The sequence below is a fragment of the Tiliqua scincoides genome, chromosome 6, assembly GCF_035046505.1.
Source record: "Tiliqua scincoides isolate rTilSci1 chromosome 6, rTilSci1.hap2, whole genome shotgun sequence".
Lineage (NCBI taxonomy): Eukaryota > Metazoa > Chordata > Lepidosauria > Squamata > Scincidae > Tiliqua > Tiliqua scincoides.
Window position 1 is genome coordinate 82,726,786 of NC_089826.1, and position 14,905 is coordinate 82,741,690.

Consider the following 14,905-nt stretch of genomic DNA (forward strand, 5'->3'; position numbering starts at 1 on the left):
GTGCCTTTTTGAGACCTACTCTCCAGCTCGCCCAGAGCTGCTGCTCCTGCTTGCCCTCCAGGCCACTGCTCAGCGCTGCCCCCTTCCCAGCGCTGCCCCTACCCAACGCGCGATGCGCCCCCGGCGGCGGCAGAGAGCACAGCGCAGGGGCGATGCCGGCGCCTGCCTGCCCGCCCAGTGCCTTTCCCCGGCCCGGGCACGCGCGCACGTAGCAGCAGCAGCAGCTCGTGCTCGCCTCCGCAGCCCTTCCCTGCTGGCGCGCGGGCGAGCGGGGCGGAGTCGGGCTGAGCTTGCGGCGGGCGGAGCGGAGGCGGCCGGGCGGGACGGGCCGGGCTGCGCTGCGCGGCTGGAGCTGAGTTGACTATATATGGTCAAAGCAGGGAAGGCGGAGGGGTGGGAGGCGACGCGCTGCGCTGCTGCTGCGGGAGATCTGCGAGCCCGGCCATCGCCTTCCCTCCGCCCTGGGCTCCACCGCGGCCTGGCAGCAGCTGGAACAAGCGGGGCGAAGATGCCTGCCGAGCTGAGTGAGTCCGCCTGGCCGCGCCCGGCTCGCGTGCGGGGTGCAGCTCCTTCTATTCCCAGGAAGACGTGGAGGAGGAAGGGAAGCCCGCCAGCCATTGCAGTGGCAGCGGTGTTGCTGGGGGGCTTCCTCTCCTGCTGCTGTCGTTCCAGGGCCCCCTCCTGTGCCCTCTTGCCCACCCTGGTGGGGGGGCTGTGGGGGCTTTGGGGAGGGGACGGGGGCAAGGATGCCATTCATTTGCGGGCTGCCTGGGGAGGACTGAACTCTGCGCACTCTTCCAGGGCGAGCAGCGAGATTGCAGCATGCAGGTTATCTTTAGCAGAATGCGGGAAGGGGGGCAGCTCCCCCTCACCCACTCCCTTCTCCATGATCTGCCAGTGGCCAGCCAAAGTCTTCTGGGGCGTCTCTCCTCTCTGGCCAGCAACAAGTTAACATGCACCTCTGGCTGTGCCACCAGTGCGCCTGCTCCCCCAGAGACTGCTGTGAGCCATGCCAACGTGAATGCACTTTTTTTTTTCCCCCTTCCAGGCCAAGTGTTTGCCAGCCTGCCCCAGGTCGAGAGAGGCGTCTCCAAAATCATCGGGGGAGACCCAAAGGGCAACAACTTTCTGTACACCAACGGGAAGTGTGTCGTCATCCGGAACATCGATGTAATGTCGCCGCTTACATTCTTTGGGCCGTGTTTTTTTTTTCCCCCCTTGCCATTCCTAGGTGTGCCATTCTAAGCTCTTGCATGCTCACGGCATTAGCAAGACCTCTGATCATGTGGCTGAGCATTGGGCAGAGGCGATGAATGACTTGCACAGAGCCAAGGCTGGGGAAGAATGGAGGTTGCAGGCAGAGATGTGCTGGAATGTGAAAAAATCAGGCTCGGTGGAGGGGGAAAAAGTTGACTATTTATGGGCATATTTCAATACCAATGTAATACTCCATACCCCAGGGAGGTGTGGAACCATATTAAGTTAATAAGTCATACCATAACAATTAAAGCATATCTGCTTTCCCCAATTACGCTTTCCCTAATCTTGTAACCGGCACAGCAGGAGTCTAGTCTGTTTCTCCTGCTTTATGGAAATATTTTTGTGTGTTGAGCAATTGGAGACTGGTTTTGCATCTGAATCCTAATTAGTAGTAGTAAATAACTTCCTTACTGCACAGTAGCTTCAAGTGGTTGTTGCAGGAGATTGTGTCTGCTTATCTCCTCTCTGGACAGAGGAGTGTCATCAGCAGTTCTGAGTGCTGTCAAGCTATGGAGGAACAGTGGGGAAATCTGAAGTGTGGTTATTAGTTGTAAACCTCTCTTGCTCTGCTGAGATACACAGAGGTTATATGTGTGTGCTCTTAGTACTTCTGGGAGCCCTTCTTAAAACCCACAAGGCCAAACCACTTTATTAGTAAGAACGACCACTGGGAAATTCTTCCGCTTTCTTCATGTCCCTGAAAGCGATACCTAGTAAATCGTCCCACTTAGAAGTTTGGTTGTGATAAAAGTGGCTGGGGTGGGAAAATTATATTGTATTTTCTGCAGTGTACATAAATGCTGATAATTGTGGGATTATCTAAGTTTTGGTGTTGGTGTTTAGCAACAAGGCACTCTGGAGAGATTATACTGTCTGAAGGGGCAAAAATGGTCCTGCTATAACTGCCATGTGAATGGAAAGGATTGGGGGTCTACAAATGCACTTGCCATTGGACTGGGAAGGAGTGCCATGTCCCAGACAAGTGCCAATCCTCCTGACCTTGGCACTGGGGAGAAAAGTGGAGAGTTGTCCTGGCATTCTTGCTGAGGCTTTGAGGCACTTGGGATGCCTTGAAAGCACAATAAAGAGCAGTAGTTCCCAAACGTTTTTGACTGATGGCTGTCTGGACATCATGGCCATTGGCTGTGGCCAATGGCTATAGCTCCCCATTAGGGCTACAATCCTATACGTTGTATAGGGCAGCAGGTTTTTTTATAAGGATTCTGTGGCCCTTGGCTGGTTTCCGTGGCTCCCTGGGGAGCCATGGCTCACAGTTTGAGACCCACTGTTAAGAAACAGGACCATCTTGCCCTTTTAATGAGCAGTAAGTTGCTGTTAAATTGTGGACCTAGGCAAACTACATTCTGTTCTACAGGTGACCCATCTACACGTTGGGCAACAGGAGTTTCTGGCATGCACGGACAGGAACAAAATGGCATGTGGGCTTGGCTGTTCCGTTCCCCAAGCCTCACTACTGCCTCACTCCAAGGCTGGGCACTGTGGTCTGTTTTGTGGCCTGATGGCCCAGAACTAGAAGCATCATTAGCAGGGGGAACAGAGGATTGTATCCAAAGAATAGAATGGTAAAGGAGAAATTGACTTAATGCTGTTCTATGAACTCCTGCAGAAATGCTGATGGAAGACTTTTCACATCAAAGAGCCTCAACATAGCAGGGATCATATTAAAGTGTGAGAAATATGTTGAATGAGGAAGATACTATTTTAAAAAGTCTTGCACAAGTGCATGCACAAATAGGGGAACTCCTCTAGGCATGGGTTCCCTCTTTCAAAAACAGCCCTCCTGTGAGTAAGGAAAGTGGTATTTTCCTTGGGGAAGGGGTGCAGGCTTGCCTCCAACTCTGTGGCTTCACTATAATGGATTGGCACAGGGAATGGCACAGAGTGGTCACAATTTGCATACCTGTTCAGAGAATGTAGTAGTGTTGTTTACTACTTAATTCTTGATGCCCAGAGACGGAACCAGGAAGTAGAGGTCCTCAATTCATAATCTGCAGTTGCTAAACCAAAGCTTTTTTGTTAGACTGGCCAATGTTGAGAATTCCACTTCTTTCCATTCTTTCCTGGGCATAGATGTTGAAAGCCAAAACTATTGTAAAACATTATTGTGGAGTAAAATCTTAAACAGTTACAAATTCATGTACTGTATACTGTGGACCCCCAGTATCCATGGGGGAATCTGTTCCAGGACCCCTGCAGATATCAAAATCCATGGATTTTCAAATCCATGAGGACGGAGGGCTCAGAGGATCTCTGGACATGACCAGAAGTGCCTTTCAGGTGTTCTGAGGTGTGGTGAGGCCAGGAATGGCCTCCATGTGTTTCGGAAGGCTTCATAGAGGCTTCGTAGAGGCACTTTAGTTTTTCAGCAAACTAGAAGTGCCTCTCGGAGAAGAGGGGGGGAAACTAACCCAGTACCTTGCATTGAGCTTCAGGGCTGAGCAGAGACTTTAACCCAATCCTCTCCAGTACATAATCTGCTGTACAGCACTTGCTCTCATTCACTGCACACTAAGCTTGGTATTAAGTTGTGACTAAACAAGATGGTGCAGTATTTTGGAAGTGATTAAGCTTACAGAGGGTATCTCGCATACCAGATAACTATTAACACCTAGTTCTCACTGAGATGCTAAACCAGCTGTCTGAGCTGTACCACTGTAGGCAGGGGGTCTGAGTGATTTAAAATTAAATGTTGGAAAAGGGACCTAACCCTGCCTTTCATATGAAGTTTTGTTCTCTATGTGCAAAGCATTTTCATAGTACAGGTTGGACCTGTGGATACCGAACCCGCAGGTTCTGAGATATGCAGTTGGACCCACAGAGGACCTCTGGTTGTCCTCTGACTAGAAAGCACTTCTGGTTGCATCTGGAGGTCCTCTGGGCCCTCCAGATGCAGGTTCTGAACCAAGGGTGGGTCAAGTCTGTGAGTGCCTCACCCATGAATATGGGGGTCGCGCTGTACAGAGGAACATGTAGCTAAGAAGTACAGCTGACTCAACTTTACCATTTCATGAAGTACTATGTTTTAGGCTGGTTGACCAGCTTTGGTAACCTTCTCTGAGACATGACATCCAGTTGACCATTCTTTGTAGATATTGGAAGTTCCATCTTTCTTTTTGCAACATTTAACACTGTAACTTTCAGGATAGTTTCAAAAAGTGTCAGCAGAACTATTTATAGAGAAAACAGCCTGGAGATTACACTCTTGATCTTTAATTTCAGTTTGGGAGTGCCAGATAGCTTTAGGTAAGGGAGCAAGGCAGTTTCTTAGTCCTGCATTGAGTCTGGTGAGCTGTAATTTAGGAAGCACAAGCAGGCTAACATATGATCACCTCATAATGTCTGTTATATGTGGTGTTTGTGTTTAAAACTATAACAGGGGTTGCCAGACTTGCTTAACGTAAGAGCCACATGTGACTCTCAACATCTAAAATTTGCCATAAGAGAGCTGTTTGAGAGTCACAGTATTTAAGAAGGATTTATATTCTTAAATGTATTTACTCAGCATGAACATTAAACATATGTTTTAATTTAGTGGACTTCCAGTTTGTACCTGGTAAATGATTATAACGCATGGAAATGTCTTATTTACCTTTTATACTGTGATGCAAAATTTTTGGTGGGCCACTGTGAGATACAGGAAGCTGGACTAGAATGGCCTATGGCCTGATCCAGTGGGGCTGTTCTTATGTTCTTACAATTGTGATGCCAGCATTTTTCCAAGAGCTGCACCTTGTATTTCAGGGAGCCAGATGTATCTCAGAAACCACAATTTGGCCTCTCCAGGACTATAAGAACTTGCAGTGCTTTAGAACAGGGCTCTCCAAACTATGGCCCATGGGCTGGATCCGACATTTGGAGATAGCCCTCACCTGTGTGAGCAGCGCTTACCGTTCCGCCATGCTGCCGCTGCCCCTGGTCCCCAAACTTGACACAGGGATGCTCTGGGCAGTCACATCTACCTGGACGTCGTGTCGCAAAGCCTGCTGGGGTGATGGGCTATAGACACAACTGCCTGGAGTGTCCCTGTGTTGAGATTGGGTGCCAGGAGCAGCAGCAGCACAGTGGAACGGGAAGTGCTGGCTGGGACAGGGAGGGCTTTTCAGCTGCACAGCGGTCTCCGCTTTGGAGACCTCAACAAGTGGGAAACCCTGGCCTCTGAGCGGCCCACTTGGAGGCAGGCTGTGCAGCATGGCCTTTCCCAGTTTGAAGACACACTTGGCCAACAGTCTGAGGCAAAGAGGCAAAGAAGGAAGGCCCATAGCCAGGGGGACAGACCAGGGACAGACTGCACTTGCTCCCGGTGTGGAAGGGATTGCCACTCCCGAATCGGCCTTTTCAGCCACACTAGACGCTGTGCCAGAACCACCTTTCAGAGCGCGATACCAGAGTCTTTCGAGACTGAAGGTTGCCAATGACCTGGTTTAGAAGGAATTGGAATAAAGGTAGGATACGAAGTCCTTACAAAGAAAAGTTTCAAAATGTCCTGTGTTCAGAGCATGTCATTAGTCAAGATGGAATTTGGATAATGATTAGAAAAAATACTGCACTGAGTAATTGGCTATGACAACAAAATGGAAATTAGTGGAAATTCCAAAAAGTGCTAAATCTTTTATTGCATATGACAGTGCAACGAACAGTGTCTTGTACGATTTGAGCACCAAAGATTCTTAATTGGTGGGGTGAGGGTGCATGGACTTATAAATGAATTTGCATTTGTTGTACAGAGCTAAGTGCTTGTAATAAGGTAGTATAATTTATTCATATTCTTTTTACGATATGAACCTAGCAAAAGAACCCAGTGAAACTGATATATGGCAAACAGCCAAACCTTTGTGATAGAATCATTTGCTACAAGCCGTTGTGTGGGGTCACTGAGTAAGCCATTTGAGAAACCATTGGTTGATTGCTCAGTAAGGAAGTGTGATGGTTTCTAAAGTAACCTTGAAATACATCTCCAGTCCATTTAGTTGTGCCTCTTCAGCCCTGAATACAACCATAGCATTATCTTGTGCTGCTGTCCCTTCATCCGTAATTGGCACACACAGTATTCATGTTCCAGAAGAATTCTAGAAAGCACCATCTGCAAGACTGGATTACCCAGTGGCATGAATATTTTACCTTTTGCCCAGCGCAGTGTTCATCAATTGCAAGCTGTTCATAAGTATCTCTAGTTTCAGGGCTTAAAAAGGACCCTGTTTTAATTAGAGAACGACATAGCGGAATGTGTTTCAGATTTTAGTTAGTTTGCTGCTGCTGCTTTTTTTTTTTTAAAGCATCTGGTATTTGATTTCCTTCAGAGCTCTCCTGGTGGCTTTTTCTCCTTCCTTTAAATGACTTTTGTAGGCTTCTCTGGTCTGTGTTAGTCTCTTGCTCAAAGAGGAGCTGCAATATAGAAATAGACATGACCACATGCATTACGTTCCAGTTTTAACGCTGGGCCTTTAAAAGGTGGGTGACTTAAACAACAAGGAAGGTGTTTGACCTTTTGGTGAAGTTCTTGGCTTAAAATGGATCGTAATGCCCCCTCTTTTTTCCCCTGCTATCATAAAACAGAATATTTAAATATCCTTTAAAACCATCTGCAGAAGCCAACTCTCCCTGTGCTTAGAAGTTGCTCCTTGTTGTCGTTGGGGCTCACTTGCAGGACAGTCATTTTAGGATTGTGGCAGCAGAAGGAGCAGTAGAAGGAGCATGGTATTAGAGGAATTCTTGGCGTTCCCTGACCTAACAGAATGGAAAGTGGCAGAGTGACTCAGTAGTGAGCAATAGGATGACTAACCAACGTTGGGAGCATGTTCAACCAGCATGCCTGTATTTGTCAGTTATACATCAGCAGTACTCATTCCTTGAGTCAACTGTACTACATCCTAAAGTCCAAAGAGTATTACATGAATTTCAACCTTCATTATCGCTGCAGCTGTTAGTCAGGCACACTTCTCTCTGCCTGTTTACTCTTCCAGTTTGTCTTCTCTTACCTTCAGTCTTGTAGATAGCCTCATGTTCTTATTCTCTTCTCCTAGTCTGTTCTTATCCTTCTCTCCTGTTTTTCCCTGGTTCTATTGCTTTCTTGGATAGCACTTGTTTCGCTCCCGAAGCTTTTTTCCTTTGCCCTTACCTCTGTAGTTACATGAGGTTATATAGTGGACCCTCAGTATCCGTGGGGGGGGGGGGGTCAGTTCCACAACCCTCGTGGACATTGAAATCCATGAATAATGAAATCTGTGTGGGTCAAATCTGCTACACCACAAAGACTCACCTGGGGGCTGCGCCGGCCCCTCTGGAGGTCACGCCAGCCTCCCAGTCCCATCAGAAGACCTCCAAGACACGACTGGAAGCCATGTCCTGTTCGTGTCCACAACTTCTGGTTGTATCTAGGAGGAGTTCTGAAGCCAGAGAAGGTCTGTGGAGAGAACCTCCACAGGCCTGTTTATTAAAAAGATGTATATGCTGCCTTTCTTCTTAAAAACCAAGATGCCCAAACCTATATAGATATCACAACTTATAAAATACAATTTTAAAGAAGATACAAAAGCATAAAAATGCAGCCTGTGTAAAAAAAGCAGAATAAAAATGGGAGAACAGCACATTTTGCGGGGGGGGGGGGCGCTAAAAGGAGAAGGCTAATTTAAACAGAGTTTTTCAAACACCCCCCCCCATTGGAAGGTCACCCAGGAGGAGGCAGTTCTTAACTCTGTTGGAAAAGATTTCCAAAGTTGCAGTGTCCCCAAGGGGGAAACTGTGGAACCCCTTGCCACAAGATGTGGTGATTGTACCTGGCCTAGATACCTTTAAAAGGGGATTGTACTGATTTATGGATGAAAACTCCATCACAGGTTAGAAACTGTGATGGGTATGTGTGACCTCCTGGTTCTAGAAGTAGAATGCCGGATGCAAGGGACTGGCAACAGGATGCAGTTCTCTTGTTTTGAGTGTTCCCTGAGGCCTCTGGCGAGCCAGTGCGCAGTGCAGGAAGCTGAACTAGATCGGTCTGGGCCTGCTCCAGAGCAGCCGTTCTTATGTTAGTCTCCTTCCGTTGTTGCCAGCCTAATCTCAATCAGTTGCACTGTGTACAGGAGGTGTGATTTGATCCTTTGAAAATTGCAGTATACATATCAGTTGCATAATAGTTTCTTTCCACCTAACTTTTTGAATCCCTCTCTCTTGAGTTAAGTGTACCATGGACAAAAATTACTATTCTTTATTAAGACCAGGGTAAATAATCATCGCGTAATATTGGTAGCATGAGGTACTGGGGCTAAGCATTTGAGTGTCTTTGGGTAGCTTTCTGTGGGAAAAGTGTGTTGTGTTTGCTGTATTGTTAATCAAGATTCTGCGCTGGTTCTGTTAAAAGTAGATCCCAAGGCGTTGGAATGTACTGGGAGGACTTCAGTGGTGGGTGTTCTAGTGATATGATCTTTGGTTGGAGCTACTCCTGACTATCTAGGCTTGATTCTGAGAATGCCCCGAACCTTTGGCATTTTGTCAGCATTTGACTTGGGAATTATGTTTTCTGTAACAGCTTACAGCAAATATTCTGCACCTGATAAAGATTTCTGTGTACTTTTGCACACTGTCGAATAGGCTTACTGTTTACAGAAAACAACCATGCACTTTTCAAAGACCCTAAGTCCTGATAGTCAGTTAGTGCTGTTCTTGATGTTGAATGATTTATTATGGTCATCTATGCTTAGAAATTATTGTACTAGGTTATAAGTAGCGAAATGGTCCTTTTCTGTGCTGGGCTGATGTTACTTAAATCTCAGTACAGGTCAGCCTTCATCTGTGGGTTTGGGGCCTGCAGATTTGGCCCAATGCAGGTCCTGAACCCCATCAGGAGGGTCGATCTGTACCTTCCGGTTGTGTACAGGAGGTGATCTGAAGCACAGGGAGGCCATGTGCATCCTTCCCAGGCCTCAGGCCACCTCCTGGATGTGGGTGATGGCCCCCTCCCATGGGTTTAATTATCTGCTGGCTTCAGAGGTCCAACAGTACAGTGACTAGAAAGTATGTTGGTAGTCTCTCTCCTTTTTTTATAATTAAGCACTTGGTGATAACCACTTCTAGAACTCAATTTTTGAGTTCTGATTAACCCAACTTATACACAACTCTTGGGTTTCCCAATTAAATGTTCTGAATTGTGACTGTTTGATGAATGTGGGCTGTTAAGACAACTGCTTTGATCTCGATAGCAGAACATCAGGCAAAGAAGGTTGAGCCATAATTCACAGAAAAGCCTCACTGGGACAAACCAGGCAGGGGCATGTTGGAGGTGGGGTGGCCCTTTATGTTAAGGAAGGGATAGAATCCAGCAAAGTAGAGATTGAAGGTGGGTCCGACTCCACTGTAGAATCTCTGTGGGTTAAATTACCAGGCTTGTGCAGTGATGTAATACTGGGGGCGTGCTATCGTCCTCCAGACCAGAAATCGGATGGGGACCTTGAAATGAGGAAACAGATCAGGGAGGTGACAAGGAGGGACAGGGTTGTAATCATGGGGGACTTCAATTATCCTCATATTGACTGGGTCAATTTGTGTTCTGGTCACGATAAGGAAACCGGATTTCTTGACGTGCTAAATGACTGTGGCTTAGAGCAGCTAGTCACGGAGCCCACCAGAGGACAGGTGACTCTGGATTTAATATTGTGCGGTATGCAGGAGCTGGTTAGAGATGTAAACTTTACTGAGCCATTGGGGAACAGTGATCATGCTGCGATCCGTTTTGACGTGCACGTTGGGGGAAGAATACCAGGCAAATCTCTAACAAAAACCCTTGACTTCCGACGGGCGGACTTCCCTCAAATGAGGAGGCTGGTTAGAAGGAGGTTGAAAGGGAGGGTAAAAAGAGTCCAATCTCTCCAGAGTGCATGGAGGCTGCTTAAAACAACAGTAATAGAGGCCCAGCAGAGGTGTATACCGCAAAGAAAGAAGGGTTCCACTAAATCTAGGAGGGTGCCCGCATGGCTAACCAGCCAAGTTAGAGAGGCTGTGAAGGGCAAGGAAGCTTCCTTCCGTAAATGGAAGTCTTGCCCTAATGAGGAGAATAAAAAGGAACATAAATTGTGGCAACAGAAATGTAAGAAGGTGATACGGGAGGCCAAGTGAGACTATGAGGAACGCATGGCTGGCAACATTAAGGGGAATAATAAAAGATTCTTCAAATATGTTAGAAGCAGGAAACCCGCCAGAGAAGCGGTTGGCCCTCTGGATGGTGAGGGAGGGAAAGGGGAGATAAAAGGAGACTTAGAGATGGCAGAGAAATTGAATGAGTTCTTTGCATCTGTCTTCACGGCACAAGACCTTGGGCAGATACCGCTGCCCGAACGGCCCCTCCTGATCGAGGAGTTAAGTCAGATAGAGGTTAAAAGAGAAGATGTTTCAGACCTCATTGATAAATTAAAGATCAATAAGTCACCGGGCCCTGATGGCATCCACCCAAGAGTTATTAAGGAATTGAAGAATGAAGTTGCAGATCTCTTGACTAAGGTATGCAACTTGTCCCTCAAAACAGCTACGGTGCCAGAAGATTGGCGGATAGCAAATGTCATGCCTGTTTTTAAAAAGGGAAAGAGGGGGGACCCAGGAAACCATAGGCCGGTCAGCCTAACATCCATACCGGGTAAGATGGTGGAATGCTTCATCAAAGATAGGATCTCAAAACACATAGATGAACAGGCCTTGCTGAGGGAGAGTCAGCATGGCTTCTGTAAGGGTAAGTCTTGCCTCACGAACCTTATAGAATTCTTTGAAAAGGTCAATAGGCATGTGGATTTGGGAGAACCCGTGGACATTATATATCTGGACTTTCAGAAGGCGTTTGACACGGTCCCTCACCAAAGGCTACTGAAAAAACTCCACAGTCAGGGAATTAGAAGACAGGTCCTCTCGTGGATTGAGAATTGGTTGGAGGCCAGGAAGCAGAGAGTGGGTGTCAATGGGCAATTTTCACAATGGAGAGAGGTGAAAAGTGGTGTGCCCCAAGGATCTGTCCTGGGACCGGTGCTTTTCAACCTCTTCATAAATGACCTGGAGACAGGGGTGAGCAGTGTGGCAGCAAAGTTTGCAGATGACACCAAACTTTTCCGAGTGGTGAAGACCAGAAGTGATTGTGAGGAGCTCCAGAAGGATCTCTCCAGAATGGCAGAATGGGCAGCAAAATGGCAGATGCGCTTCAATGTCAGTAAGTGTAAAGTCATGCACATTGGGGCAAAAAATCAAAACTTTAGATATAGGCTGATGGGTTCTGAGCTGTCTGTGACAGATCAGGAGAGAGATCTTGGGGTGGTGGTGGACAGGTCGATGAAAGTGTCGACCCAATGTGCGGCGCCAGTGAAGAAGGCCAATTCTATGCTTAGGATCATTAGGAAGGGTATTGAGAACAAAACGGCTAGTATTATAATGCCGTTGTACAAATCGATGGTAAGGCCACACCTGGAGTATTGTGTCCAGTTCTGGTCGCCGCATCTCAAAAAAGACATAGTGGAAATGGAAAAGGTGCAAAACAGAGCGACTAAGATGATTACGGGGCTGGGGCACCTTCCTTATGAGGAAAGGCTACGGCGTTTGGGCCTCTTCAGCCTAGAAAAGAGACGCCTGAGGGGGGACATGATTGAGACATACAAAATTATGCAGGGGATGGACAGAGTGGATAAGGAGATGCTCTTTACACTCTCACATAATACCAGAACCAGGGGACATCCACTCAAATTGAGTGTTGGGTGGGTTAGGACAGACAAAAGAAAATATTTCTTTACTCAGCGTGTGGTTGGTCTGTGGAACTCCTTGCCACAGGATGTGGTGCTGGCGTCTAGCCTAGATGCCTTTAAAAGGGGATTGGACAAGTTTCTGGAGGAAAAATCCATTATGGGTTACAAGCCATGATGCATATGTGCAACCTCCTGATTTTAGAAATGGGCTATGTCAGATGCAGGGGAGGGCCCCAGGATGAGGTCTCTTGTTATCTGGTGTGCTCCCTGGGGCATTTGGTGGGCCGCTGTGAGATACAGGAAGCTGGACTAGATGGGCCTATGGCCTGATCCAGTGGGGCTGTTCTTATGTTCTTATGTTCATTGGAACGCAGTCCTACAAATGGCCACCAAGATGTTTAGATGGGTCACCGGCACTCTAGCTGATGGGACAAGAAGGCTTGCATAAATTATATTGTTTGGCAGGCTTTTTGGTGCTGTTGAGTCCAGCACTACAGGATCATCTAAACACCTTGGTGGCCATTTGTAGGTCTACATTCCAATAGTTTGGCTTGTATTTAGAAGGGAACTCCCAGATTTGGGGTCTTCCCTGTGGGTTTCTGAAAATGTTCATCTTGTTTCAGCCCCTGAAACAGTGGAATTTTCACTGCTTTGTCTGCTGAGAATGTCTGCGAGGAGCAGATTGGAAATTTCTCTGAATATTTATTTCCAAGATTGAATTTTTTTTAAAATTGTTTTGTAGAACCCAGCAATTGCAGACATCTACACAGAACATGCCCATCAGGTAGTTGTTGCCAAGTATGCTCCCAGTGGATTCTACATTGCATCTGGAGGTACAGTATAATACTAGTATATACATGTCTTTGTGAAATATGTGACTTAACACAACCTTGTTGTTACCCATTTCACCCGAAGTAAGGTATACGGCAGACCTTCTGCATCTATGGGTCCTGTAACTGCAGATTTAACCTTCTGTTGATACAGGAGACCCACATGGGTGCCTCCAGACACTTTTTGCTAGGTGACCTTGAGCAAGCCTCATTTCCTTGTTCTTAGCCCCCCTCTATCTCTATGCAGAGATAATAATGCTGACGCAACAGGGTGATTTTTAGAGATTTCAAGAAGAGAATATTTATGGCGTGCTTTGAACACAGAGTATTATTGCGGCTGAAATGGCCGTGTCCTCAATCCCAGGCTGAAATTGGCATTCCCTTTGCTGTCTTAACCGTGGCTTAAAAAACATAATAAACCCTTTTACACTTTTTTATTTCCCCTTTGCCTCATTTTTCAAGAAATGATTCCATAATGTGCTGGCTCGACTGAGTCTTAGTATAGCCGTGGCTGTGTGCATCCTGTGTTCTTAAAATTGCAAATGCAGCTGCAAAATATCTAAATGGCAGGAAAAAAGCAGCTGGTTTTGGGGAAAGGTAAGGAGTTGCATAAACACTGATGCCTTCCCACTTGCGGCTGGACACATTGCCGTCCCTCTAGTTTTTGATAGGTAACCAGTGCTGGAGGAAGAGGTGGGTCACCCCCCCCTCCAATTCTCTTCTCTCTGCTTTCTTTTCAGGACCAGCAGGATGAAGCAGAGCTCACAGCGGGCATCTGCTTTGCCCTAATCCTAGGGACCACTCTGGTTCTTTGTTGCTTCACTTTATTCTTGTAGGATAGGCAGGATTGTTTTCATTCTCTTATATTTGGCCCATCCTAACCTGCACTCACAGTGCCCAACCCTGTTGTCTAGAAGTGGGCAAAGGTTTGATTGTGTAGAGCAGGGTTTCTCAAACTGTGCATTGTGACACCCAGGTACATTGCACGGCAATCTGTGGGGCACCTCACGCTGCTGGCTGGCTGGCGGCAAGCCCACATAGGATGCAACAAAAACAGACTGAGCCACATAGGCTCAGTCTGGTGGGCTGAGCTCCTGTGCACAGTGTTTGCATACTGGGAAAGACTGTTCAGCTCAGCCTGAACCTCTTGCCTTTGATTGTAGCATCCCATGGGGTTTCTGACTGGCACTGAAGCTATTGCCAGTCACTTCCAGGTGCCGCACATTGCATTTGCAGCACACCGGGGTGGGGGGGGAGGAGAGGGAATCACAGGTTGTGAAATACTGGCAAGCACTAGTTTAAAGTGTGAAGTTGTTCTTGGAAAGAGTGGATCTACATACTAAAAGCAGTAACTCGATAAATGCATTTGTGCCTGAGACTATCTGTTCTTCTAGATCGGGTCAGCAACCTTAAACACTCAAAGAGCCATTTGGACCCATTTTCCAGAGGGGAAAAAACCTCAGGAGCCCCAAAACCCTTTTGACATCTAAAATGAAGATAATACTGCATGTATAGTTTTTTTTTTTACCTTTATGCTCTTATAGGTCCCATTTTTATAATGTAACCCCCTCTTGTAGCTTTTAGTTAGTTTTGTCATGCATTCTTGTCCTGTGTTTTCAGACGCCTGGTCCTCTATGGTGTTTTGCCTGATTCCAAGGCCATTCTCTGCCTGGAGAATTATGCCCACTTTAAGCAAATTAGCTCCCCTTCTTTCCCCCAACAAATGACCTTGGTTCTGCCCTGCACTCCTGCTGGACCCCACCTCCAGGGTAGCTTGCCTGTTCAACCTGCAGAGGTTCTCTCTCTTGCCAGCAGCCTCCCACCACTACAGCAGACCCTGGGTCCTCAGCAGGTCTTGGGCACAGCAGCCACACTTCAGACTCCAGTGTCTCCAGCAGTCCCTTAGTCACAAAGTCAGAGTATCCAGGGCAGAGTCCAAAGTCAATAAGCCAAGTCACAGTCCAAGGTCAGATTCCAAAGTAAGTCAGTCAGAGTATCCAAGTCAATAAGCCCAGTCAGCCTCCTCTCCAACCTGCACTCCTTCTCCAACCCACACCCCTCTTCCTGCCTCAGGTGCTCCTTATACCCCTG

General features: G+C 47.1%; 1 protein-coding gene across 1 annotated transcript in view; it reads left to right on the forward strand.

The window, feature by feature from the left end:
- The first annotated feature begins 376 nt into the window (after positions 1 to 376).
- The window catches only part of WDR1 (WD repeat domain 1), a 38,886-nt gene continuing 24,357 nt past the window's right edge, over positions 377 to 14,905 (forward strand). The window contains exons 1-3 of the mRNA XM_066631994.1: positions 377 to 524; positions 1,049 to 1,170; positions 12,727 to 12,817. Of these exons, the coding sequence (XP_066488091.1) occupies positions 509 to 524; positions 1,049 to 1,170; positions 12,727 to 12,817 (229 nt within the window). The 5' untranslated portion in view covers positions 377 to 508. The remainder of the gene's footprint in view (positions 525 to 1,048; positions 1,171 to 12,726; positions 12,818 to 14,905) is intronic.